Source organism: Centroberyx gerrardi, chromosome 1 (assembly GCF_048128805.1).
Source record: "Centroberyx gerrardi isolate f3 chromosome 1, fCenGer3.hap1.cur.20231027, whole genome shotgun sequence".
NCBI classification, from domain to species: domain Eukaryota; kingdom Metazoa; phylum Chordata; class Actinopteri; order Beryciformes; family Berycidae; genus Centroberyx; species Centroberyx gerrardi.
The window spans coordinates 24,973,974-24,999,342 of NC_135997.1; the positions used below are offsets into that span (position 1 = coordinate 24,973,974).

A 25,369-nucleotide genomic window follows, 5' to 3' on the forward strand; every position below is an offset into this window, starting at 1 on the left:
CCATCCGGAATAATTTGTTCACTTTAATTTTAATCACTGAGCCACGACTGTTTGAGCGCGAATGCGCATCGCTCTGCGCATCTTTGAATCTTCAGAACGACACTGTGGACAATCTCCCTGACATCGAAAGACCTCTCCTCCGCAATCCGACGAAGGAGGCTTCTTCACCGCCTATGGCCGCACATCGGCATCCCTGAGCCGCTGGCCTTGTCCCGGACCATTCGTTCACCGCTGTCTGCCAATGGTCTTTCAATCTGGGAGACATTTCTACATCCATTTTTTTTTATCATCATCGGCTGACTATTTTAAAGAACTCAGTGCTATGCTCGGCCCATCTCTCCATATCCTGTGATCAATAGACAATCTCTCCTCCCACATTCGTCCGACCAAGACCCCGGTACTCTCGTCGAGCCCCGACAATGCATCCTAACGCAGTGATGCTGGCCGTGGTCCTTTTTGGAAACTTGATGCTGCCTTTCATCTCGGCTCAGAACGGTAAGAAACCAGATGTGGCTGTGGCATAATTGTAAACATCAAAGTGAGGAGAAAGTGACTTGACTTGTCTGAGGAAGAAGCATTAGCATAGGCGAAATGTTTCCAAAGAGGATTTTGAGGATGACTGCGTGTTAAAACGTCTATAGTTCCCCGCATCTCGACAGCAAGGCCAGAGTTAACTTATACACCAACAAATCTGTTTACATAACTGATCATCTGAGTATTTAGCTCGCTTGTGACCACAATCTCTTGTCAGTGAAGCCTGTGTGGAACTAGACGCGGAAGAAAAATAAAACTGACGCTGTTCTGACATTTTGGCAAGGTTATTCCCTTCACATTCTCAACTGAGTATCTTGTAGGTGTGTCTACAAGGGGAATAAATAGTCTTTTTCGGACAATTTGTCGACTAAATGCTGTTTCGTTTCTTACAAAATAGAGTCATATTGAGTGTTGTTGCAAGGAACAAAAAGAAGATGGTCCCTTAACCGAATCACGGGTTATTTCTGAATAATTATGTAATGTAATATGAATTGGATACCATGGATAGGCTAGCAGTGTGCAGTGTGACTTTGTTTTGTCTAAGTGGGTTGGGTAGCAGAGGCATGTGCCAAACAAGACTACCCTGCTGGACTGCTGATGAAGTAGGCCATTATCAACACCAAACACAGCGGAAAGGCTTGCCTAGAGTGTGTAAATACTGAAAAATCTAATACTGTACACATTTCATTGAGAACTGGTTCTGCATTACGTAGCCCACCACATTTCTTCTTAAAGTGGGCCTTGCTTATAGTTCCAAAACTGGTTCAATCTTCAACTGTTAGTTTTACTCAGTTTACAGAAACTGTCTCAGACTCATTCGGGCATGTACTGGATGTTTCCTCTTTCCAAATATTAAATGACAGAGAACTTCTGATGGACAATACATTGGCCCAAGAAATAAGAAATCTGATTGATTCTATACAGATTCACAGAGCTGCAAGAATAATTTGTCAACTTGTCTGTCAACTTGTTTTCAAAGGTTCACTGTCTATTAATCAGACAGGATGTGGTTTAAGTAAATGTCGGTGACATGGCATTGGGTGTTGTAGGCTGTCCTCCACTGATACAGCATGTCCTAACATAAAATTTTGGTGAATCACGTCACCCAGAGGGGCACACAAGTAAGCAGCCTTCCATGAAATGAAAATGCTTTTTGTATCTTGGGGTTTTCAAATTTAAAATTATTGAAGAACCTTAATAGGTTCCTTGAGGAACCCCAACATGATTATGAAAATTTGGGCCTTCATTATGCAGCTGGAGTTGATCTGTTTTAGGTCATTATTGTAATAATGCAATCATCACACATGTTCACTCTAATTTGAGCAATTTAAAATGAGCCCTGAACCTCACTAATGGGAATGAGACTGAATACGATACAGGCAATTTATGTCTATTCACACAGCTTAGGTGTGTAGCCTGTTATATCATTGGTCTGTGTGCATTTTTATAAGCCCTGCCCTTAACCTGAATGTAAACTAAAAATAGCTCTGCCACAGAAAGAAGAAACATGGAACTGCTGACTTTTTTTTTCATTCTCAAATGATTTAAGCTATTGTAGTTTTTGATACAAGGACCAACCATATGTGACTGCTTAATGTATATATTACATGTAGGCCTATTTTCAGCCTACAATGGGGTGTTCAGAGACAGAAGTTGAAAATAATTTAAAGGGTTGGTAGGGGTATGTGAAGAGATTTACTGAAAAATGCTCTTCAATAATGCTTTTGAAAACTTTTTTTCTGGTGACCTTTGTAAGAAGATGATGTTCTATCATAACCTTGTTAATAGATGAAAGTTAAATTTTTGACGATGAAGCTGCTATACCCAAATGTCAAGGCCCCCTCTGTTGACAAATCAATAGCACTGACATGCTCCTGCAGAGTGGCCTTTAGACAGAAATAAAGCAGAGAAGTACTCTTCAGACTGATCATTTACTTATTTCATGTTCCTCTCAGCTTTCCTTTGGGATAATTGGACACCCACTACACATCAGTCAAGTAGACATGTATTTTGATGATGGGATGAGAAGGTCGTGAAAACCTCACTCCATCAGCAATGTCCTGCCTTTCAAGGATTTGTTTTTGTATATAACAATATTTGAAATCGAAATGGTTTTGCAGCTTTTACCTTGTTGCACAGAAATATGTCTAATAGAGAAACACACTGTGGTCAACCACTTTTTGATGGTTACACAACTATTTTGGTATGTAGTACCAACAACGCACCACATGAATAGAAGAGATGGTCTATGCAGACTGTTTAACATAGAAAGCACAGAAACAACCTACATCCTTCAGCCATGGTGGAGAAAAAACTGAACTCAAACACCGCGACGGTGTTATATAAGAAAGTATATTCCTTGAATTCTCTTCTTACCTCTATATTAATTTATCTGAGGTGCTTGAAGTGTGTGTGTGCACACAAGGGCATGCTTTGATCTTGCCATCTGGAAAATCAAATACCGAATAATCCCTCTATTGTCTGATAAAGCTCAAGCAAAGGCATTCCAAACACTTCCTGTGGTCTTTGCCCAGTGTTAGTGCCCACTCCCTGGGGCCCAGTTCACACCACAGAAACACACACATGCGTGTGCGTGCATACACACACACACACACACACACACACACACACACACACACACACACACACACACATGCATACACACACACATGCACACCCAGGGGGCAGTGGGAGACAGACTGGTGCCACCCTGTCACTAAATGTGTCTGCTCTTTGTCTGTCTTACAAAGAGAAATTTCATTGCTAATTTACAAGCCTTGCAGTACCAGATTGTAGTAGGATATACCAGTGATGCCTGGTTAGCTTGAATGAAATAGTGCACTTTATTTTTCAGGTCTAAATAGACTGTACATTTATCACAGGTTTAATCACAGTTGTAATAGGTGGGCTACACTTATTGTATAATATTGCAGGTGTTATTCTGATGGTGTTTGGTCACAGATCCCATGCATCCCCAAGCCATTTAATTTATCTCTCACAGTTCAGATTAAGGGTAATCGATGCCTGGCTTCTTATGCAAGCCTAGATTTTCCTCAGTGATATTTCAGAGTTGAGGCAGTGGCGTGGAGAGAATAATAATTATAAGTGCATGAGATGTAATCACTGTATGTGTGAAGCGGAGGGAGTTGGAGCCATTATTTCCTCACGCTCAGGGAGAAAGTAGATGGCCAGTTTCTGCGACAGATATTTGGAGGACTGTAAATAGCATCCGTCCATTCTGCCTCGATTCTATTTTTACCACGGAGACACAGCACTGAGAACTGTGGCTTTAAGGTCCTTTTGTGAAAGTGAATCCATTAACTCTTAATGGACGGCCTCCTTGTGCACAGCTGCACAGCCTTCTGAAGACTCGCTGGGTGGCTGTGAACTATTTAAGCTCTAAGAGGCCGTGGTCTTTATGCATAGGAAATAAAGAGTGTTGAGGGGGTGGCTGGGGACTGACCTGAAGAACTGCTTTTGTGCCTTACATAATTTCCCCCCATGAACTACGTAGCCTGCTTCTGCTGAGAACATTTTTGTCATATTATCACTGCCTGTGTGAATCAAAACATTATGCAGACCATGCTAAGCCAAACTTCAGAATGCTGCAGCTTTGATTTGACTTACAAGCAGCTAAACAGGCTGACAGGCTTATAATTAACAATTTACCTTTAAATGTTTTCTTTCTTGTAACTGGTTACAGTACTGAGGTTAGCAGTTGCTCAAGATTGAGGCAAGGCCAGCAGACAAACTGTAGCCAAGAGAATATTAGGTCCTTGTTAGGGCTGCGCAATCAAGTGCAGGAAAACATTATGTAGAAAAACCCACATGTATTGCAATTTCTATTGTAATCGCATTATTCAGCGGAAAAATCATAAATTATTTTTTGTCAATATGTAGCTCCCTAGTCATTAAGTGACCTGTGCCAAGCAATAACGTCTGTAGGAGCCAACAGTGCAATTTAAGATGAGCATTTCACAGATAAATACCGTTCAATCAATAGACCAATAGAGTAATCACGTTACTGTCCAGGTTCTGGATAAAGGTACATTCGTGAGACTGGAAAATATGTTATAGGACTCACGCCAGCTCTTACACTGAGTCATGCTTGCCCACTGTGAAACGTGATACGCACTGCACTGATTAGGATCAGCATCCCACAGTCTGAAAGACATTGCAGGCATATCTACTGATGCACAACCATAAGGTGAACCACATCCCGGGAAGGGTTTTGCTGAGCATGCATGCTCTTTTTTAGCACCACCCTGCTTCACATTCATACAGTCATACATATTCACAGCTGGGAGCTCCCAAATATAGCCACAACTCTCTACTACTGGCTGTTCTACTGGAACAACTGGGGTTAGTGTGTTGTACAAGGGCACCTCGGAGACAGAATACTCAAAGAGAGGGATACTCATTCACTTCACCTACACAGATTTTCCCCATCGGCCGGGGTATTTGAGCCAGTGATCTTCCTGACACAAGCCTGCTTTTCTTACCTGGAGGCTACCACCATACTGAGTATACTAAGGTCATTTGAGTTGATGGGTGATTATAAGTGGTATAATATTAAGGAAACCAGGGAAGAATATTTGTCACTTTTGCAGGAATTATTAGTAGTGGTAGAGGCTCTCCTGTAGCGAAGGTTCTCCTGATTTTAGAATTATCTGTTGTTATGGTGATGACAATCTGTGTCCCATGGCGTATCAATCTAAACGCTGCTAGGTTTTCACACTGAATCATTTGTGTTCCCTTGTCTTGACCTCTGAAAAGGAAAAAAAAATTAAAAATTCAGAAAGTGTTAGCTGGTTGTGGGGGATGGGATTAAAGCATTTCAGCCCAGCGTAGGGGTTATTAGGATTTAAATCTCATTAAAAATAGCTTTGCCTCTCTTCTGTGATCTCAATGACAGTCCCAAGTATTTCCAGTTAAATGGCAAAAGCAAATGGCACATCACTAACAGTGATGTGATAAGATCAATGCGGAAAACTACAACCACTCCCTCATCAATGTGGTAAGAGCTGCCATGTATACATCATCTTTCAACCCACATCAGTGAATCTATTACCACTGCCTTGGTCAAGCCTGTTACGCATGACTCAAAGTCCTGCATAACAGCTTCTTTGCCAGACATCCCACCTACAAAGTGTATTGCAAGCATCCTAAAGGAATATGCCAACTTTCTGGCTTGAGAGATTTACTTAACATTATGCGATGAGAAAATAGCTGCTTCCCCTCTATGTGTTCAGTATTAAGTGTGCTACAGTGCTTTTGAGAAGAATGCATAGCTAGCTTGTACCATCAACTAAATACGTTAAAATGTGCTGAAATGTGGTATGCATAGTTAGTAGTAGCAAAACAAATAAATACTGCACAAGCAAGAGGGAAACTGCTACCATTATCCTCATTGCACAACAGTGAGTGAATCAACCAGATTAAAAATGAAAAAAAAAAATATATATATGTGCATAACAGAATACCATTACAAGCTGTTGTACAATCTATTGCATCATATGATCTGTATAGGCACAAATATCTGTCAGAGTACCATACAGGTACAACAAATATGCATTCACCAACACATGCATGCACGCACACACACGTAACCAGTTCAGTAGCCCTAGGGGGTTTCCTACTCGCTGCTTTCTCTGTCTGTGTTGTGGGACTGGGGACCAGGATCCAGGTTGTAGGCAGGCAGCTGACTCACTCAGGCTGCATGGTGGTGGTGTGTGGCTTGCTGTCAGTCCTCAGGGGATCTCTCTTCCCCCAGCCTACCTCAGTAGGGTATGTATAGTGGCTGTGACTGCCGCACAGCCTTAGACAGAGCTTGTCACAGTACACTATAGGATATTTTATGATACTACTATTCTCATGTCATGTTGGAGTCAACTGAGCTTAAGCGTGTGAGTCAGAGATGGCACTCTCTATGATTTCATTATTTCATATTGAATCATTTCTGTCAACACATCTACTAATATTTCTGACAACGTTTGACCTCTTTGGTTAGATTACAGACAAGCTACCATATGCTAGTGTGTTAATTGTGGATCCCATGAGTAGTGATCTAGGTAATAGCTGTTTTTTTTCCTATGATATTCAAACAGGGCTTCTCCTGAAGTGCTGACACTAGATTGTGGCTTAAAGGATTGTTAGATCATATCCTGTGTGCGGTGGTAACTATGAGACTGAACGTCCCCATTACTTGACACTGCCTTGGCTGTGTCTGGTCTACATCTCTGCAGGTCCTCTAGGACGTGTCACCTTTAAAGTAATATTTCACTTTGGTAGAGCATTTTAACTTTTCAGCACACTTTTCAGTACACATCCTTAGTAGTTCAGGGTTTTTCCTAATGCAAACAGGCAAATTTACGTCTTGCTCGCCATACTTTATTGGTTGCCAACCTTTGTGTTAACCAGGGAGCTAGTTTGCGATCTTTGTTGATTCCTCCTGTTTTTTATTCTTATATATGTACACTACTTTGAAGACAGCTTTTCAGACACATTCGTTCGTAACCGTTGTATAAAAAACATAATACCTTTGAGGACATTCTTTACTGTGATTATGGCCACTTTGGTGTTGCTGACAATGATCAGCTGTGCCTTGTGCCTCGCCAATTCACTGTCATACCCATAATCACAGTAAAGAACACCCTCTCAGATATTGTTACCATAGTAAATGTTCTATCAAAGTGAAATATCACTTTAACAAAGTAGGCGGCTAGGCTTGGATTCACCCTCTGGGATTATGTGGTGAGCTTGATGGGCCCAGATGTTTCCAGAGAAAAGAAACAAATGCTAATTACTCTGCATATCTCTAGGCATCGCACACAGAAACAAGCCTTGTAAGCACCTAATATTCTCAGACCCATCTCCTGGCAGAAAGACTGCACTTTTTTGGCTGAATTCTCTCCACAATTTATCATCTAATTTATTTTATTTCATTTATTTATTTATTATTCTCATATGTCTATGAGTCATGAACTGGCGTTGGTCAATGAGCTTGTTACCAAGTTACAAACCCCACCCATCTATTGTTCAGTATGTGGAATGTTTTGGCTGTACCTGGACATTCTGTTTGAGTCCACATTACAAAGCGTACTAGTTTCAGCTTTGCAAACACTGCTCCTAACAGAGGGGAAATTAATAACCTACTATGGAAAATGACTGTATAAATCATGTAAACATCTTTGTAAATGACTGGAAAAGTGCTGCTTATTTTTCCCTGGCGGATAAACTTTCAATAAAATTATTTAAATGAAATGTAACTGTATTCTTTGTGGAGGCACGGCTGAATATTGTAGTCGCTTACACTCCTTCCTCCCCACCGGCTTATCTGTTCATGTGCTTATGATACATTACTTTGAGCAGGGCAGACAGATCTGGGAGGGCCTGTAAGCTGTTGTAGTTAGACACAACACACAGCGTAACACTCAAGAGACCACAGGCTCGTTCTTCCCATTGCCTCAACCTCGATTCAGGGCAGAGTTTAGGCAGTGTTTTTTTCTGTGATTTATTTAAGCACATGTGGTTTACAGCTGACAGGCTGTACAGGCAGCAGAGAACAGGGCCTGCGGTCCAGGTGATTTGTCATTAGATGAGGTTCATTAAGGCTGGCAGTGTATTGTTGGGCTAACTACTGATGTGGAACAGAGGCATGAATCAGGCAATGAGACACAGCGCGGTACACTCACAGTTGAGGTGGTAACGATGTTGATGGATTGCCTTTAAACAGGAATTCCACTGCATTTCAGAATTCAAATGTCTTTCCTATGCCACACGATAGTTCACTTTATTTTAGTCCCTTATTGTTAGAAATGGATGAGTTTGTCCAACTCCCTTATCTGTGATGTCACACTGATGTACAACTCCGATAACAAATAACTTGAAAAGATGGATATAGTGATTGTATGTGCAAGCAGTGTGACTTTGTGGGAATATGGGTGCATTATCTGGCTTGCAGATGCTACTAGAATAATATTAAGCTCATTTTGGTATAAAAGCTCAAATAAACTTTCTGTGACTCCAAAAGGTCAAGTCAGGCTTCTGGCTATGAGAGAGAATTGGTCATGCTCACCAACACTGATTGAACTATCCTGGGCTGCAGGAATAGCATATGTGAATTTTTAAAAAGAGTGGTATTGTTCTTTAAGTCCAGCTTATCCTGAGTGAAAGGCTGGCTGACCTAATTTCTGGGGTTACCAGCTAGAGCTGATATGGATGAAACAAGTCTAGGTTTCTACATTGATGTGTGATGATTTACATGTCTACTTTTTAATATGCAATGCAAACACTGGGAAATAATTATGTAAAGGAAAAAAAAAATCAGGAGAATTAATATTGGTGTTCAAATGTATGAATTATTTATTGTTCATGTAATATGACATTTCTGTAATGACTACAAAACACTGATGGCTGCACTGCATACAGTATGTATCATGCAAGTTTTCTTTAAAATTCTGATGTGACCATTTTGATTCAATATGTTTTTAAAAAGAAGATTTTTTTATGGTGACACGTCATCCATGAATTACCTGGCATAAGGCAGATATGGTTTTTGATTGATGACACTCACCACACCTGCATAGGAATGCACCTTACTGAACATTTTAATTTCAGCTGGATTAATAATTTCAAAATGACCTTGACTGCTCTGACAGAGTGGTGTCAGTGAGACATGTTAAGCTCAAGGGGAACATTTCCAAGCCACTGATTTTGACTAGTCACGTGATTTTCCATTGGAGCAAGCAATGTTCTTATCCAGCACTGACATTATACGCAGCACATTTGTGGTACCTAAATCTCATCCAATTCTGCAAACAGTAGTATTTCCTCAGTGATTTTACTTTAACAATGAAAGGGCACATATATACCTGTTCACTGAAGGACAGTCTCACACACTCCACAATCACTTGCATAGAATAACATAACATCAGTTTTAGTTGACTCATTGGCTAGATGAGTAGGCTTGAAACTGAACCTATTGTAGACTGTGACATTTTTCTTTGTCTAAAGCAACCTTATTAATTTAATATATGAATCACCCAAATCGTAGGCATTGTATCGTTTTACTTTAGACTGTATGGATACTGTGAGCAAGAATGGAATATAGAATATCCATGTCAATGGGGTCAAGTGGGAGTGTTGCCACCGGTTGTTGCGACACATGGAAGTCTTGTTTGATTGTTCACTTTTTGACCAGCGTCTCTAAAAAACAAATCTTTGAGCAAATGGTTGAAACTGATGAAACCGCTGTCAATAAGTATGTTTAAACAGTTTTTCTTCTCCACTACATTTATTAATGAGTAATTTGTGAACATTTTAAGATAAGGCGCATTCTAGGTGGATTGCATTCAATGTACTGTAAGTAGTCACTATATATTCAGTTTCTGAAGTCAAGCATACAAACGGCAGCCTACACTTCCAAAATACTGTTGCGCAAATATTCCTAAGGCTAAATAGGAAATCTCAGAGAAGGAAAATCATGGATGTCGTTCCTACTTGATGACATGGACTGGGAACTCGTTGACTATGACTTTTTCTGAAGGTTGTGTGGCCTTAGGGGGCCAGGGAACGTTGACTTTGAACAGACTGGATTTAGAGAATCATTAACCTTTTTTTTCCCACCTATCGATGATTTGTGGCTTGCTTCTTTTTGATTTGGCTTTAATCATCCTCTCTTTTGTTTCCAACTGATCCCATTTGATTTCCTTCTCCATACCCTGGCCTTTCCGCATCTTCCTACCACTCTAACCCTCTTCTACCCCTTTCCTTCCCTGCCATCCCGATACACTTTTCCTCTCCAGCTGGGTTTGTGAAGTCGCCAATGTCTGAGACTAAGCTCACGGGGGACACCTTTGAGCTGTACTGCGACGTGGTTGGTAACCCCACCCCGGAGATCCAGTGGTGGTATGCTGAGATCAACCGAGCCGACTCCTTCAAGCAGCTGTGGGACGGAGCCCGCAAGCGTCGGGTATCCATCAACACGGCCTACGGTGCCAACGGGGTCAGTGTGCTCGGCATCACACGGCTCACGCTGGAGGACTCGGGGACCTATGAGTGCCGGGCCAGCAACGACCCGAGGCGCAATGACCTCCGGCAAAACCCTGCCATCACCTGGATCCGCGCCCAGGCCACCATTTCGGTGCTACAGAGTGAGTGGTCTATGTCCCGTAGTACCTAGATGATGAACGAACTAGCAATCCCCTGTCCCAACCACCCAACTCCTCAAGAGCCCACCTTCACCACAGCGGTCACTGGCCAGGCAAAAATAAAACAAAACACCAACCACGTTATTTGTTCATTTTATTTTTCTATTTTTGTTTTTGTAAGCAATTATACCAAATTCTTCCTATACTCCCTAATACCGTTTTAATTTGCTGTTTGTGTCTTATTTTTTATTATTTATATATATTTTTTTATCTTAGTTTGGTTTGTTATGGATAGATCTTTATGTTCTCTTCCACTGAATTCAGTAAACTCCCTGCCTCTCCCAAAATCCTTTGAGCATCTTGTTATAAATGACCACAAACCCAGGAACCTTACCCAGTCTCTGTCTACATTCCCCTCTTTCCGCCCACGCCAAACTTCTGTTCTTACTCTGTCTCATGTGTCCTTTTACAATATTCTGATCATTATCTTTTTCTCTGTATCCTAATTTCACCCATTTCTTATTCCTGGGTTTATTTGTGATACTTTTTCCCTTCACGTTATGTTGTGTCTCTTGCGTTACGTGGATTGTTTTATTTACTTCAAAGCCCTGTCTGCAACATGTAGCGGAGACCTAGTGGCGCTTTGAAGTAGTGGCGCTTTTGATTTGGCTTTTCACTCTGAGCAAAGTGTAAATGGGACTGTAAGAAGACACAAGGAGGGAGCCTTTAAGGTGTAAAGAGTGATCCCTGCTGTCAGCTCTTTCCTGATAAAAGCAAACATTTTCTGCTTTCATATTTGTGTGTGGTAATCCAATAAAGGATAAGACCACATGAGGATCTTCAGTGTCTTATTGCTCTTTCAGATAAAAGAGAGATTTCACTTCCACAAAAGACAGTCTCTCTGGACTTGCCTGTGCACCGTGTAACCTTGTGCCTTCTTAGCCATTAAGTGTGTGACTGAATCAGTAATGACATTATATCCTTTTCCCCCTCTGCTGTATGCGTACAAACATTCAAACACGCTGAATGTCAACTGGACCCTTTTAATCTGTACATGCTTCAGTGCCCTGCCCATTGGAGCAAAGGGAGATGTGGAATGTTAGTCACAGTGAACCTCTGCTCCTTGCTGGCTCTTCTGAGCAATAGCTACTGATTGGACTGTCTCACAAATTTTGTTTTCTGTATTGTTTGAGCACTATTTGATTAGGTGTAGGGTCTATGACATTTCACCCACACTTAAAAGACGCGCAATGGCTTTCTGCCACCATGCAGTTTATCAAACCTGAAATAAAACATACTTGCATAGCAAAATGTTAAATTTGAATTCAAAGCCTAACTAAATATATTCTGTCATTACTGAGAGTTAACGTTCTTCTTATATACATGTAATATGTCTAAATTATTACATGTATATAACAGGCTATACATAATGGCCCGTTGATGTGGATGTATAGTTTGTAGCTGGAGAACGTGCTAAATTGTGATTGTTTTGTTTTAGCCTTCTAGTTCTGCTTAATTAAGCTTGTGATTATGTATAGCTCCGCTCTACTCTAACTCAATATATGGTTATTCATTCCCATGCACAGGAAGCTTCTGATGACTACTTTTGGCTTTTGGATGTTTTCTAAACTGAATGCAGTTTCCGCATAACATGCATGCCCAGATGAAAACAACAAGAGATAACACATGTGCCTAACTTATTACACAGATCTGAGTGGATTTTGGGAGTACAGGCATACTGCTCCATTGCAAGCAATGTAGCTTTTAAAAAGGTTATAGGCTTGTGGTACTTTTCAAAACAACATATGTTAGTCATCATAGTATGTGTTGTTATTAATATAGTATATTTTGTATTGAAAAGTAACACAAATGCATGTAGTCCTAAACTATACACAAGAAAATTACATATCCTTTACAAGAGTATGACTGGCAAACCATTTGGCTCAACCACAAGCTCAAGTGGCCCACTGTTTTCTCTGTGTCAACACAATATAGCAGTCACTGGCACCTCTCTGGGGTACACATATTGTAATGTACTGTGGTAAAATGAAACGTTTACATGCACACCAATACGATCACATAAGGCAATACAGACATTTACATGACAATTTCATGTTCTTGTAATTTTGAATTATTAGTGTGCATGTAAACATACTCATTGTCATGATATGAGGCTTGCACTGCCTGATAAACTGACATAGTGTTCCCCTAAATACAGCAAAGCAGGCCAATGTGTGTTGACTATTTCATTTCAATGATTCCTGCTCTGAGCAGGTGTGTTGCAACTGATTATGTCTGTTATTACATTAACTGTGAGATAATGTAATAACTTGGCAAAATGTAATAAAAAGTCCCTCTAGTTGAAATTTAAATAAAACCTGGTAAAGTAGTAATTTGCCAGATAATGTAGTAATATCTTAAGACTGATACAGCAATCTTTTTTTTTTTTGTTTTTGTTGCACCCCTCCTATTGTAATAATTACTGCATAATGTACAATATTAATGAAAATGCAATACTGGAAATTATCAGGAAAAAAAATTATATCAGGCTTTATTATATTTTGACTCATTTAGAGTGACATTTTATATTTTATTACACTTTGACATGGTATTACATTATCCAGCAGTTATCACATTATCAGTTGCTACAAGGTGTCCTACAAACAACCTTCTGGTAAAATTGCCTGTGGACCACTGTGCCATGTTTGTCAAATGTTAATTTATGTACCTGATGTTTTGTGTGTACCCATGTTTCTAAGTTACTATTAATAGTATATGAGAAACAGAGAAAAAGAAAGGGGGAGGTGGGGGGGGGGTCCCCCTGGCCATTGAGTATACAGAACTGCAGGAAGAAGGTGCCATGAATGCTAATAGAAGTCACTCGCCAGTCCCAGTAGCCCTCCCTATTTCTCCCTCACCCCTCCTCCCTCTGCTTTACGAGTGGGCTTACAGAAGCAGCCAATAGTAGGATTATGATGCTCCTCCTCTCTGCTCCTCCCCTCTGGGGCTCCATCGTTGCCATGGTTGGCCCGCCCTGGAGGAGGGGGAGGGGCAGGGTGGAGGAAGCTTTCTCCTCACTACTCAAGGCAGAGCAGAGGATGCCTCGCTCTCTGATGACACTTCCTGCTTCCCTGAATATCCTTGAGAAATGGACCCTGACATTGTTTAGTTAACCAGTGTGCTTAGTAATTGAGAGGGTAATTTAGGTTGTCATACAGCAGTAATGTAGCATGTAAAAGGTCTGTTCAATGTTGAATTAACATAAGCCTGGATCTTAAGTATATCACTTATTTTACTACCACATTCTGATGGCACGCAAAGTGTAGGCCTATTAAGAGGTCATACAATTTATATCATCTACATCTAGTTTCACCTGACAAATATGTTTCTGGAAGAATAAACCATATGACAGTACATTTACAGTACGCTGAACAATATTTAAGGAATGAATATAATAAATATAAGGATGAGATGGGTGTAATAACAACTTAATATGGATTCATCTTTTTTGTGTTTGTTTAAACCAAAGGTAGGTCTTATGGTAGCGGTTACAGCTATGGTCTTGATGTTAATGTAGTGTCGGTGTTGAGGTGTGGATTAGAGTAGTTTAATCGATTTAAGACTTTGCACACTTAGCGACTCCATTAACGAATACTAGAAAACTAAATTACTCTTACTCTGCATTACTCTAAAGATTGTAGGTGGATACAAGTCATTCCAGCCGTTTCATGTGCTTATGTGTTTTGTTTGTTTGTTGCGTGCAAATGTGTCCTCAGTTCATAGACACCCTCCTACGCAGGTCTTACAAAAACAGCATACAGCCTACAGCTATAATGGGAGGAAGCATTAGTACAGTGTTGAGCCCCAGTTCTGTGATAAGGTTTGACTGTCTCTGTCTTCCAGAGCCAAAGATCAATGCCTCTGATCAGACCATCCTGCCAGCGGACACTCCTTGGCCGCCTGTCACCCTGCAGTGTAACCTGACCAACGCCCATAATGCCCATCATGAAAGCTTCTGGATGAAGAATGGACAGGAGATCGCCAATACACGGACAGAGCAAAAAAGCACGGCATACAGGTGACAAATAACATGCCGCTAAGGGCAGTGATACACTAGGCAATTTCTTGGAGGGGGGGCAATGTAGATGGTAAGCGCTCCCAGCACAGAAAAGTAAAATGAGACCCAGGGTCTAAAATCTATTTGAATCTTCCCTGGCAAATGGAAGTAGCTGTGCAAGCAATGCAGTAATCCTGAGGTAACAACTTTGACTATCTTGCTCAATAGCATTACCCAAAAATTACCCTGTGTATCACTGCCTTAAGACAAACATTGAACTGGACCCGTGCATCTAACTAGAAATGGAAAACACTATCAAAGCCTAAAGACCTAGTTAGTTGTTAGTTCCTGCTGTCACACAGTATACCCATCAGAGGACAAAGCTACTGTCGCCCCCATAGACATACCACAGACTCTCCCTAGCCACAAGATAAGACCAATTGGTCACTTCCTTGTCACATTACATCAGTAATACACTGAAGACTACAGCTAAAATGTCTATGGTGCCCTTCCCTGCAGAATCCAAAGCTCTCGTTCTGTAATAAAACAGCAGAATGCCAACATTTTGTCTCCCATGGGCTTGTAGACCCTTCAGTCAGTCACTGTTGTAGTCCAAACCAATTACTACAGAGCTGAACTGAAATCAGCATACTTTATCATACTAATTACAATATAAATGACTTGCAAAATAAGTAATAGTAAATGAAATCTATGGAATAACTTGGTATTTTGTGTTTTGCAGAATCAATAAACCAAGGGCAGATGATGCTGGGGAATACATGTGTGTTTACACATTTGACATGGCACCAAATGCAAACGCTACTATTGAAGTAAAAGGTAAGATTCCTCTGCCACACAATAAGACCTGAACCATTTGGTAACTGATGTGAATAACACAAATGTATCTCATTCAAAAGATGTATGCCATTGCCCGACAATTGTTTTTTTTTTATATGGTGTCTGCCAAATATTCAGGTTCTAAAAAAAGACCTTGATTTGAGTTCTTTCTATGTCATCTGTGGCATTCTACTGAGAGAGAGATGGAGAGATATACTGTAGGTGTCCTACAAAAGTTAACAACCTAAAGCTGTGTGAACGGAGTCCTTGCTGACAAAGATGTTTGGGTTCATCCAGTGCAGTGGTGATGACAGGGAGCAATCCCGAGGCTGTTGTCACTCTAAGCTTTCACTGAGACGACAGTCTAGCAAAATGGACAGGGAGTGCACATGCTCACCAAATACACAAACACAAGGCCAGGCCCTCTCTATGAGCAGTTACACACTGAACAATTGTATTAAACTTGTTTCTATTTTTTTAATGTTTGTTAATTAATGACTGGGTTCATAGTAGTTTGACAGTAATTATCAGTTAAAGTAGAAAATGTTAAACTCTAGTACACTAGGACAATCTGCTTAATAGCTAGAAAAGCTAACCGAAGAACTACCGTGTTGGTTTCATTCAAGCTGACAGCGAAGCCATCGACTTGAATAAGGGATCTTCTCTAGGGAGTAAGGGCAAGTGAAACCTTGTTCAAGAGAAGCTTGCCCGTGTGTAGTGCTTAAGCCAATTTGCTGTGGCATGGCTATGGTGCATACTGAGCATGCCCTGCCTCTTATTCCGCGGCTGTCTTAAAGCACTGCCTGATTGCGTAACACGGGTGATGGCCGTGTGTGTTCTGCTTTCACTGGCTTGTGAGATGATGGGACTCATCACCATTCAAACTGCAGTGTCCTAGCCATCGGCAGACTGCAGGCCTGTGGCTGTTCAAGCTTGCTGTCTCTTCCTTGGAGAAACAGTCAGTTTTTTTTAACTAAAATGACAATGCATGATTTTGTACTTTGAATACATTCCATGTACAGAAAATATAGGAATGCACAATGTTTTGATAGAGCATTTCCTTCCATGCTCAAGTGCTCTTGCCATTTTCTAGAGGTGTTTGAGATCTTTTGTGACCCAGGTAGCAAGTCCACTGTTATGCTAGCCAGCCTTGCTCTGCGCTCCTGGCAGCAGTTCACTGAGCTCCCTCGCCTACAGTGTCCTTGGCACACTCATCCTTGCAGGACTCAGCTCAGAGGCAACAGATGGAGGGTTGTGTGATGTTGTGGGATTAAGGCTCTGAATCCGGTCCCAGCCATCTCTATGGCAGGAGTAGAGTTTATTGTCCATGATACTAAGCTTGCCAGAGCTACACATTTGGTACCTCACATTTCTCAATTTTTAGTATATTTTTATGCATATTTCTCTACAAAAATTATTTATTTTAGCTTGGGTATTGATAATGTCAAATACCCTTGAAAGAAAAAAAATAGATTGTCCAAGTGTATTTCATTTTACACAAATCCTCACAATCACAGTATTAAACTACTTAAACATTGGTAAATGGGAAAGCAAATAATGAAAGATTTAATTTTGACTCTTCTCCACCTGACGTCATCTTAATCTGCCGGTCTTAGTGACAGCTATGACCTTGCTCCGCCTCACACATCTCTCTGACATTCATACAGCAACATTCTACCTCAGTCTAGCACAGGGGGATTAGTAATCACAGGCTGTCAGCAGTGTGAAATGGAGGTTTCTGCCTGTTTTAGCGCCACTCAGAGGGCTGTCTCTGTGCTGTCAGTCATTGGCATAATACAGTCAGGATAAGGCAGAAATGAGCTTGGCCACTCCCCTGCTAAGGGAGCACGTGTGCGCCATAATTAGAGTGGGGTGATGTCACCAAAGAGCTCAGACCCCTCCTGCTTCATTATCCATGCACAGCTGAAAAATGCTCACTCCAGGCCTCTCCCTTATCCTGCTTAATTGCATGGAAGGAATTACCGTAATTTTGAGGATTAGTAGCTGGAACAGTTATCTTACTGATGCTATGAGTTAAATGGAGACTTCTTTGTCTGAAAAACATAAAGTCTCTGAAATGTCACCTTTGGGAACGGATCCACCAGTTTGACTCGACATGCACACGCTTGAATTGCTGCGATGCTTTATGACATATCCTTAAATTTCATACCCTTTCTGTTGTGTTTTTAACCTACAGTTTAATCATTAATCAGAGCCAATTTACACTTTTTTCCTTTGACTCAAAGTCTCTGTTATGTGGGATTCACCACGGAACTATGTCATGGTCTCCGATGAAAACATCTGCAGGCTCTGATGTTATACTGATCACCCACACCTATGATGGCTGACTTGTATTGATTTGATTGTGTGTTTATTCCAGAATGATAGCCACCATTTGGAAAAAAACAAACAAAAACAAAAAAAACATATCTATGTTTACAAAATCATTGATCACCCAAAATCAATGATATATAGATTATGATAATTACTGTTTAAAGGATAGTAGGTAACTTAAGTCACTGGCTGACAAAACAATAACACTTGTATACATGGGAGGCTCTATGTTTAAGAGATATTGAATAATAGAAACTTCAGGTAATGATTTTTTTCCCCCCCAAAATTAGGATTTTGGACTAAAACTATTTGTTCATTAAATGTTAAGGTTGTCTTTCCTTTGTTTGAAGATGTCTTTGCAGAAATGTATGTCATGTGGTCTTCCTTATACAGTGCCTTGTAATGAACTTAAGTGAACCCCAGGTCATCAGATGTAGATCTGAATATTTTTTCCAGAGTATGGTGATCAAGCTTGTCTTCACCATCAAAAAAATTAAACATCTAAGAGTAAACTTGAAAAGAACCCACAAACCACGCTTCTTAACAACTTATCAACAGCTCATCGTTTCATAACCTTATCAGTGAACTGATATGGCTTCAAGTTAAGAAAATTTCAATGTTACAATGTAACAACCGAACCGCAAAATCTTAATTACACACCTCTCACTTTCATAGATATCTCAATAATACAAATTATAATCACAGCCAGAACAGCTCATCATGCTTTCCTTATTCATGCCATCTGGTAGGAGTTAAAATACTCCTTTGAATGTCTAACTGGTGCCAACTCAGGTAATTATCTGATTTTTTAATTTATTTTACCATTCCAGCTTTGCCTGATATCACTGGCCACAAGCGAAGTGAAAATAAAAAAGAAGGGGAAAATGCAATGCTGTACTGCAAGTCTGTTGGTTACCCACATCCCACCTGGACATGGCGTAAACTGGAGGGAACATCTTACACGGTATACATACATACTGTACATACATACATACATACATACATACATACATACATACATACATACATGATTGATTCACACTATGGCAAACTTTGATTTGCAAAATGTATGCCTACTGTGTATCTACTCCAAATTTATCAACTCCAAATTTGTCACTCAAAGTAATTAACTTTAATAAATGGTCACTCTGTTCCAGGACATCGACAACTCCTCTGGACGCTACTTCATCACCAACAGAGACAACTACACAGAGCTGAATATACTAAACTTGGATATAAGCACAGATCCTGGTCAATACCAGTGCAATGCCACCAATGTGATTGGTAACAACGCTGTGACCTCTATTCTACGGGTGCGCAGCCACCTTGCACCGCTTTGGCCTTTCCTGGGTGTGCTGGCAGAAATCATAATCCTAGTAGTCATCATCGTTGTGTATGAGAAACGCAAGAGGCCAGACGAAATCATGGACGGTAAGAAAAAGTCTTTCTGTGTTACCAGAGATGGGCGCAAATAAATCACAAAATGCGATTACAAATTACAGGTTTCTTGCAGTGTAACAAAATATATTTCCAAACCCCCCTGTTATATGCTGTATCTAATTTAAATACTGAATGTATTTTCAAAATACATTCAAAAATTTCCTGAGCAAGCAATTTCATACCTACTGTCTAAGCCAATTTATGGGGATACACTGAGATTTTAAATAATAAATAAATAATCAAATAATCTATTTGATTAATATACTGTTGAATAATGAGAAGATCAATACCAATTTCCCCACTGTGCCTCCAATATTAAGTTAATTTGTGTGTTCCTACTTTAGCACACTGTATGTTTAGTAGACGGGAGTATCATTGTCTCAAAGTGAAATCACCTCTCTTGCAGTTCTAAGCTTTGGCATTTTTTCACTCTATAGCCTATAGACTAATGATTTCCAGAAAGGAAAATAACATAACTTCAATATAGTTGGTGTGGCCATATTTTATTATGGAAGTTATGACAAACATTCCATCCACTGGCACAACGATTTTTAATGATTCTTGTGGGATATGGGGTTTCAAGGTTCAGAACCTCACTTTCTAGTTTTTCAGTCTTTCCAAGCCTGGTGAAATCCTCTGATTTCAGATTTCAATCCTAGAAATCCTATAATTTCTATGTTTTCACAGCACATGGCCATAGACTAGATATCCTTTGCATGAGGCATCTGGTTCCATCTACCCTTCCAGTGTCCTTGGTTCATAAATACTATGCATTTCTACATTGGATCTCACTAAGGATTTGTTATGTACATTGTGTCCTCAGTTGGTCTTTTAAATCATTGTTGCATCAGACAAACATAACAAGTCTGAGATACTCAAGTACCTCCACATAAGGAAGTAAGATTTTCATTTTTTGTCTTATTAATGAGTCTGTTTTTTCCCCAGAGTATTGCATTATTTTATTCACAGAAATATTATATGACTTTTTTCAGAACTGCCAAATACTAGCTGGAAATACAGCCTGTGTCTGCCAGTAGGCTAGGTTGTGCTCATTTGTACCAAATTATGGCCTCAACAAAACACTGCAGATTGCTTCAGATCAATTACCTGACTGAAAAACACAAGTCAGAAAATGCTGCAGTTCCTGGCCTATACTACTTCGGTAAAGATTTGACTCGGAGGACCAGATCAAAGATCTCAGCAAGAGCACTCTCGTTTAACAGAAGTTAAACAGTAACTCCCATATCTCGCAAGGAGCTCGGATGTAAGGTCAACAGCCATCAAGAGTAGAGTTTATCAGATCTTAAACTACAGAGAACGATATGGTTGCTTCTGAACTTGTGAATATTCATAAGGTCAGCTCTGCCAGCAGAGGAGACTTGTAGTAAAGAACTGACCTCTACCAAGGGACTCTCTTCCTTGCTACTCGATTGGTGTGGCGAGAGGAGGGACATCGTCACACATAAGCCACATATTAGATGCATGCTAATATGACCTTTACAGATGCACATTAGGTAAACAACAGGGGGCCCACAGCTAACCTTTCCAAGAGTTTGCTATTTCTGTGCTGTGCTAATGGCGATAATAATGGCTCATTTGGTCTACCATATTGATAGCAGACCAACAGTGTTCATAATCCCGAGGGTTTATCAGCCTGTAGCTATACAGCATCAACTATCAGACCCAATATATGACTTAATTGGTTACTATTCTTTCCCCCCCTCTTTCCAAATGGCAACATAATCTAAATGGGTGGTAAGTGAGAGATGCTGCATGTTTTCAGAGATTTTTTTCTCTCTGTCAATTTGTATGTTTCTACTAGCCTACAATCCATCCGAGACCATTATGATCTTTGTTTATGAGATATTCACATAGCAAATTATTGTTTCTTTTTATGTACAGATTACACCGAAATTTTCTCCATTCACTTTCATTTCCATTAGGTAGGGCCCATGTAGTTTGACATGTTTTCACAGATGATATTCAAATGGTTTTGATGGCTTTTGACATGGGTTAAATAACATCTTATAGCTCACTGAAGAGCAGTGATCTTAGTCTTGCTAAATCACAGTAGTGAGTTTTACAGGATACAAAATACGTAGAGATAATTTAAAGATTGATTGGAAAAAAAAAATCATGAAAAAAAGACTGCAACAGATGGACGCACCACAACATACAAAAATGTGTATAGATTATGTGGTAACACTATAACGACCATCCTTCATAAATGGCGAATGTATTATTATTTAACATTAGTTAAGTATTATTTTATTAACTATCAAAATAATTAACAATTATTTTTGTCTTTTAACAGTTGACTAAGGATTAGTAAATGCTATAATGTTATTTGAACATTAATTAAATAAAAATAAACAGTTTATCATTTATATATTGTATCATAATTAATAAGTGATAATAACAATGGCTTTCTGATTATGTTAGTTAACTATTGATGAAAAGTTTATAATTTATCTTGGTTAAAAAAAAAATGAAATGCTACATTAAGTATTGGTTACTGATTAACAATTAAAAAAAAAAGATGAATGAAAATGTCTAGGGTATAAAGTTGCAACACATGTTTATAATACTGAGTTAAAGAATAACAAACTTTTTTTAAACAAACATCAAACAACATTTTCTGGATCGCTATTATGAAGTTGCAACTGATGTTCACTTAGTCAGTTCAGTTAGTAAATGGTTAATAACTGGCTTGTAAAGCATCAATACACACTATTTTGGCCCCCATTAAAGAGTTAATAAGTGGTCTTTAAAGAATTAACTATTTGGGTGCCTATAACATAATTGTGTCTGATAATAGTAACAATAATACTTAACTTATGTTAAATAATGATAAATTATTTTTTATTTATGAAGAATTGTTATCAAAAACCGATTATTTTACGACCCTTGCTATGCTGATGTTTACACTGTAGCACACTACAGCGATGATGAATGCAAAAATATATGCAACCTTCTCTGTGTATTTATGCACAGCTTCCTAGGTAAGCACTGAGCACGGCCTCTAGTTTGGTTTCATCTACCGGAAAAATGAGGAGATTAAGGTGGATTATATTTGCCATGTTTACGCCATTCAAATCAGAAATGAGGACTCCCTGCTCACTCTGCTCAGTCTCTCTAAAACCTCCTTTTAGCATCCTGTATTCCCAGGGGTTTTGGCCCATGTCTGCATGCATTATGAATTCTGGTCCCATGATAGTTTAGCTGTGTTGTCTTTTATACTCCATAGCTAAGGGCTCTGAGGCAGAGGTTGACATTTCTATCCTGTCTTTAAAATCCAGTTGCTAAAATTACAGATTTTGCTGTGTGTGATCATTTGGAAAATATCAGGTCACTTTACATAATATAAAATTTAAGTTAAAAACTTACACCCACAAGCTGTTATGTACAACTACAACTCGTGCAATCAGATTTAATGCAATAAAATGGCCTTTAGCCTTGTCCAAGTATTACTCTCACACAGTAAAAGTCTGCATTTGTGTTATGTGCTTGCAAACATAGCTTGTGTGGCGTATATAAGGTTTGGAAAATGTGGGATGTGCCGACAGACGTTCCTACCCTGAATTACCACAGAACCATGTTTTTGTGTCTAACATTATAACCGCCATAATCTGCTTCATATTAATGCCATGGAATGCTGCTGCTGTTCCCAGACTTGTAGCTGCATGTTATAGAAACAATTTCACTGTGACTAGTTACTTACCTGTTGACACATTCTCATCTGTATGACAAACACCAACCACCTTGTCAACCTAAGGCTGTGGGTCTTTGAACTAACTTGTCACTCAGTGCAACAATATCCACTCATTGTGCACATTGTGAAATTCTAATATACTTCCTAATCTGTCTGTAATTCTTCTTCCAGCAGTGTTTTCTATTGTTAGCTAGTGTGTATAATTTATTGCACTGATGTTTTGTGAGATAAGAGGGCAATTTTGTGTTTTTGTCCCACTGGGGTGATAATGATTGTGCATTTTAAGGTGCTTTATGTAGAATATGGATTGGAATTGAGGTTAACTTGAACACAGGGATATTAACCAATGGATATTGAGGGGAAATAATATAACCATGGAATGTTGAGAGGAACCTTTAGAGAGATCCACACCTTCATGCTAAATCAGTCACAATATCACACCCATGAAGTAGGCCTTTTCAAAATCACAGAGGAATTGCCAAATGTAATTAAAAAATGGATTTAAAGAACTCTGTGAGCCATCTGGATCTCATGTGTTCCTATTTAATGCACATCTGCTCATTCTGAATTGAAAAGGGACCCCATGAGATTGAGACGGCTTGTGAGGTTTGGTTTTAGAAATGCTTGGCAATAAAGCCGTGGTTGTTAATCTTTGTCTAATATTTGACTTCTCATTTCCTTTCTTCTCTATTCTCTCCTCATGTTAAAGATGACGAACCAGTTGGACCAATGTAAGTATATTAATACTCTTACAGCCAAATAGATGATACATACTGAAATATTGGGTGCTGTAGCTTGAAGTACCATTAACTTCAGGTCACTAAATCATAACGGTTTCTTTCCTAGGAAAACAAATTCAACGAACAACCACAAAGACAAAAACATTCGCCAGAGGAATACAAAATAAGCTATTTACTCATTGAAGTAAGTGTTGTGGGGGAGGGGGTCTAAATATAGAACTCACTGGGAGGATAATTATCCATAGTAACACCTTCCCTTGATTTTCTTTTCACAGATGAGATGGCTAAACTGCATATTTTGACCACATGAAGGTATCGTACATGAAGGTGGAGAGAGCTCCGGGCAGTTTTGAAAAAAGCATATCTTGTCTCATTTTATGAGAAACAATATCAGCATAACACTGGCAACAAAAAGAACATAATGGCTGTCTTAAGCATGCCTTATTCAGTCTTACATGAAGATTTCAGGATGACGATAAAGACTAAAACCACCACAGAGGTGTACACATTTTTAATGTGCTGTTGATGTCTCCTTTATTCATTTTATCATGTCCTCAGATGAGGTGATCCTTTTTGTATTACATATCATGTAAAATGCATGCAAGATAATTACGCAATAGGATACTCAGAATAGACATTTTCTGTTGTTATCCCTCATGTAAGTGTGGCTTTTTTTGCGTCCAAAATGACCTATGTTTTTTATGGAGTCATCCTAAATGAAAAATATCTTGTTTTATTCTTGAAAATTTGTACAGCATATCATGGTCATTTAACTATGTTTGATTTTGTGACAAGAAGTCCACTTTTAACAGAACTTTTATTGTGAAGCAAGGGCTTCAATGACAGTATTTAACTGAGAGTGATTACAGAAAATGACTACTGTGTGTTAAACTAGCTAAATGAAAATGACAAATAAGTGTATTCTTTTTATTTTCTTTCCAGAGTAACTTAGGTGTCTTGTATATGTTGCGGTATGAGTGTTCAAATGATAGCAAATCTGTAAAAAAATATTATAATAATTTTTATATTTCCCAATTTCATTGATTGATTTTTATTTTTTTCTCTCTTTAATTGTACAGCATGGCTATAATCCTATGCAATATGTATTCATAAATAGATATATGGAGGGCAGTTTGTTTTACTCAGTGAAGCTTTAATATTGTGGGATCACTTGGAAGCTGGCATAGCAAAATACACTGCTGTAGCTGCATGACTCCTCTATCAATACAGTGTATCCATGTGTGTTGCGGTGCAAAAGGACCTGCATTAGGGTGGGAACAGAGGGACCAGAGTATATAGCCACGATCAAACGTATGAGACCAATAATTTTTTCTGAATAAAAACCTCAAAAATAAATCAAGTTTTTTTTTTTTGTAAGTTCTTCCTCAAACCACCCAAATGAGTAAAATTCCAAACATCCTCTTCAGGCCATACACATGTATTGTAACAACTGATGTGTAACAACATTTCAAACATCAGCAGCACAGAGAAGAACACTCCACCACCACCAGGCACTGCCTACGCATTTAAAAAAAAAAAAAAAAGAAAACTGCACTGACTTGAC

The 25,369-nt window shown here is 39.3% G+C and overlaps 1 protein-coding gene across 2 annotated transcripts; it reads left to right on the forward strand.

Annotated features, from left to right (window-relative positions):
* Positions 1–25,161, forward strand: nptnb (neuroplastin b). Of its 2 annotated transcripts, XM_071894296.2 has the most exons (9): positions 1–495; positions 10,341–10,688; positions 14,589–14,763; positions 15,485–15,579; positions 18,744–18,877; positions 19,071–19,344; positions 23,775–23,796; positions 23,912–23,989; positions 24,081–25,161. In XM_071894296.2, the coding sequence occupies exons 1-8, from the start codon at positions 420–422 to the stop codon at positions 23,970–23,972; spliced, it is 1,185 nt and encodes a 394-aa protein (XP_071750397.1). In that variant the 5' UTR covers positions 1–419; the 3' UTR covers positions 23,973–23,989; positions 24,081–25,161. The 2 variants fall into 2 exon arrangements, with proteins under 2 accessions (XP_071750397.1, XP_071750398.1); XM_071894297.2 differs by lacking the exon at positions 10,341–10,688 and having other exon boundaries at positions 21–495.
* The last annotated feature ends 208 nt before the right edge of the window (positions 25,162–25,369 follow it).

Excerpts from the sequence above, each read along its gene's own strand:
- nptnb (XM_071894296.2), top strand. The coding sequence starts at position 420 with ATGCATCCTAACGCAGTGATGCTGGCCGTGGTCCTTTTTGGAAACTTG. Across the intron at positions 15,580-18,743 it reads CGCTACTATTGAAGTAAAAG|CTTTGCCTGATATCACTGGC; the intron begins GTAAGATTCCTC and ends TTACCATTCCAG. Across the intron at positions 18,878-19,070 it reads TGGAGGGAACATCTTACACG|GACATCGACAACTCCTCTGG; the intron begins GTATACATACAT and ends ACTCTGTTCCAG.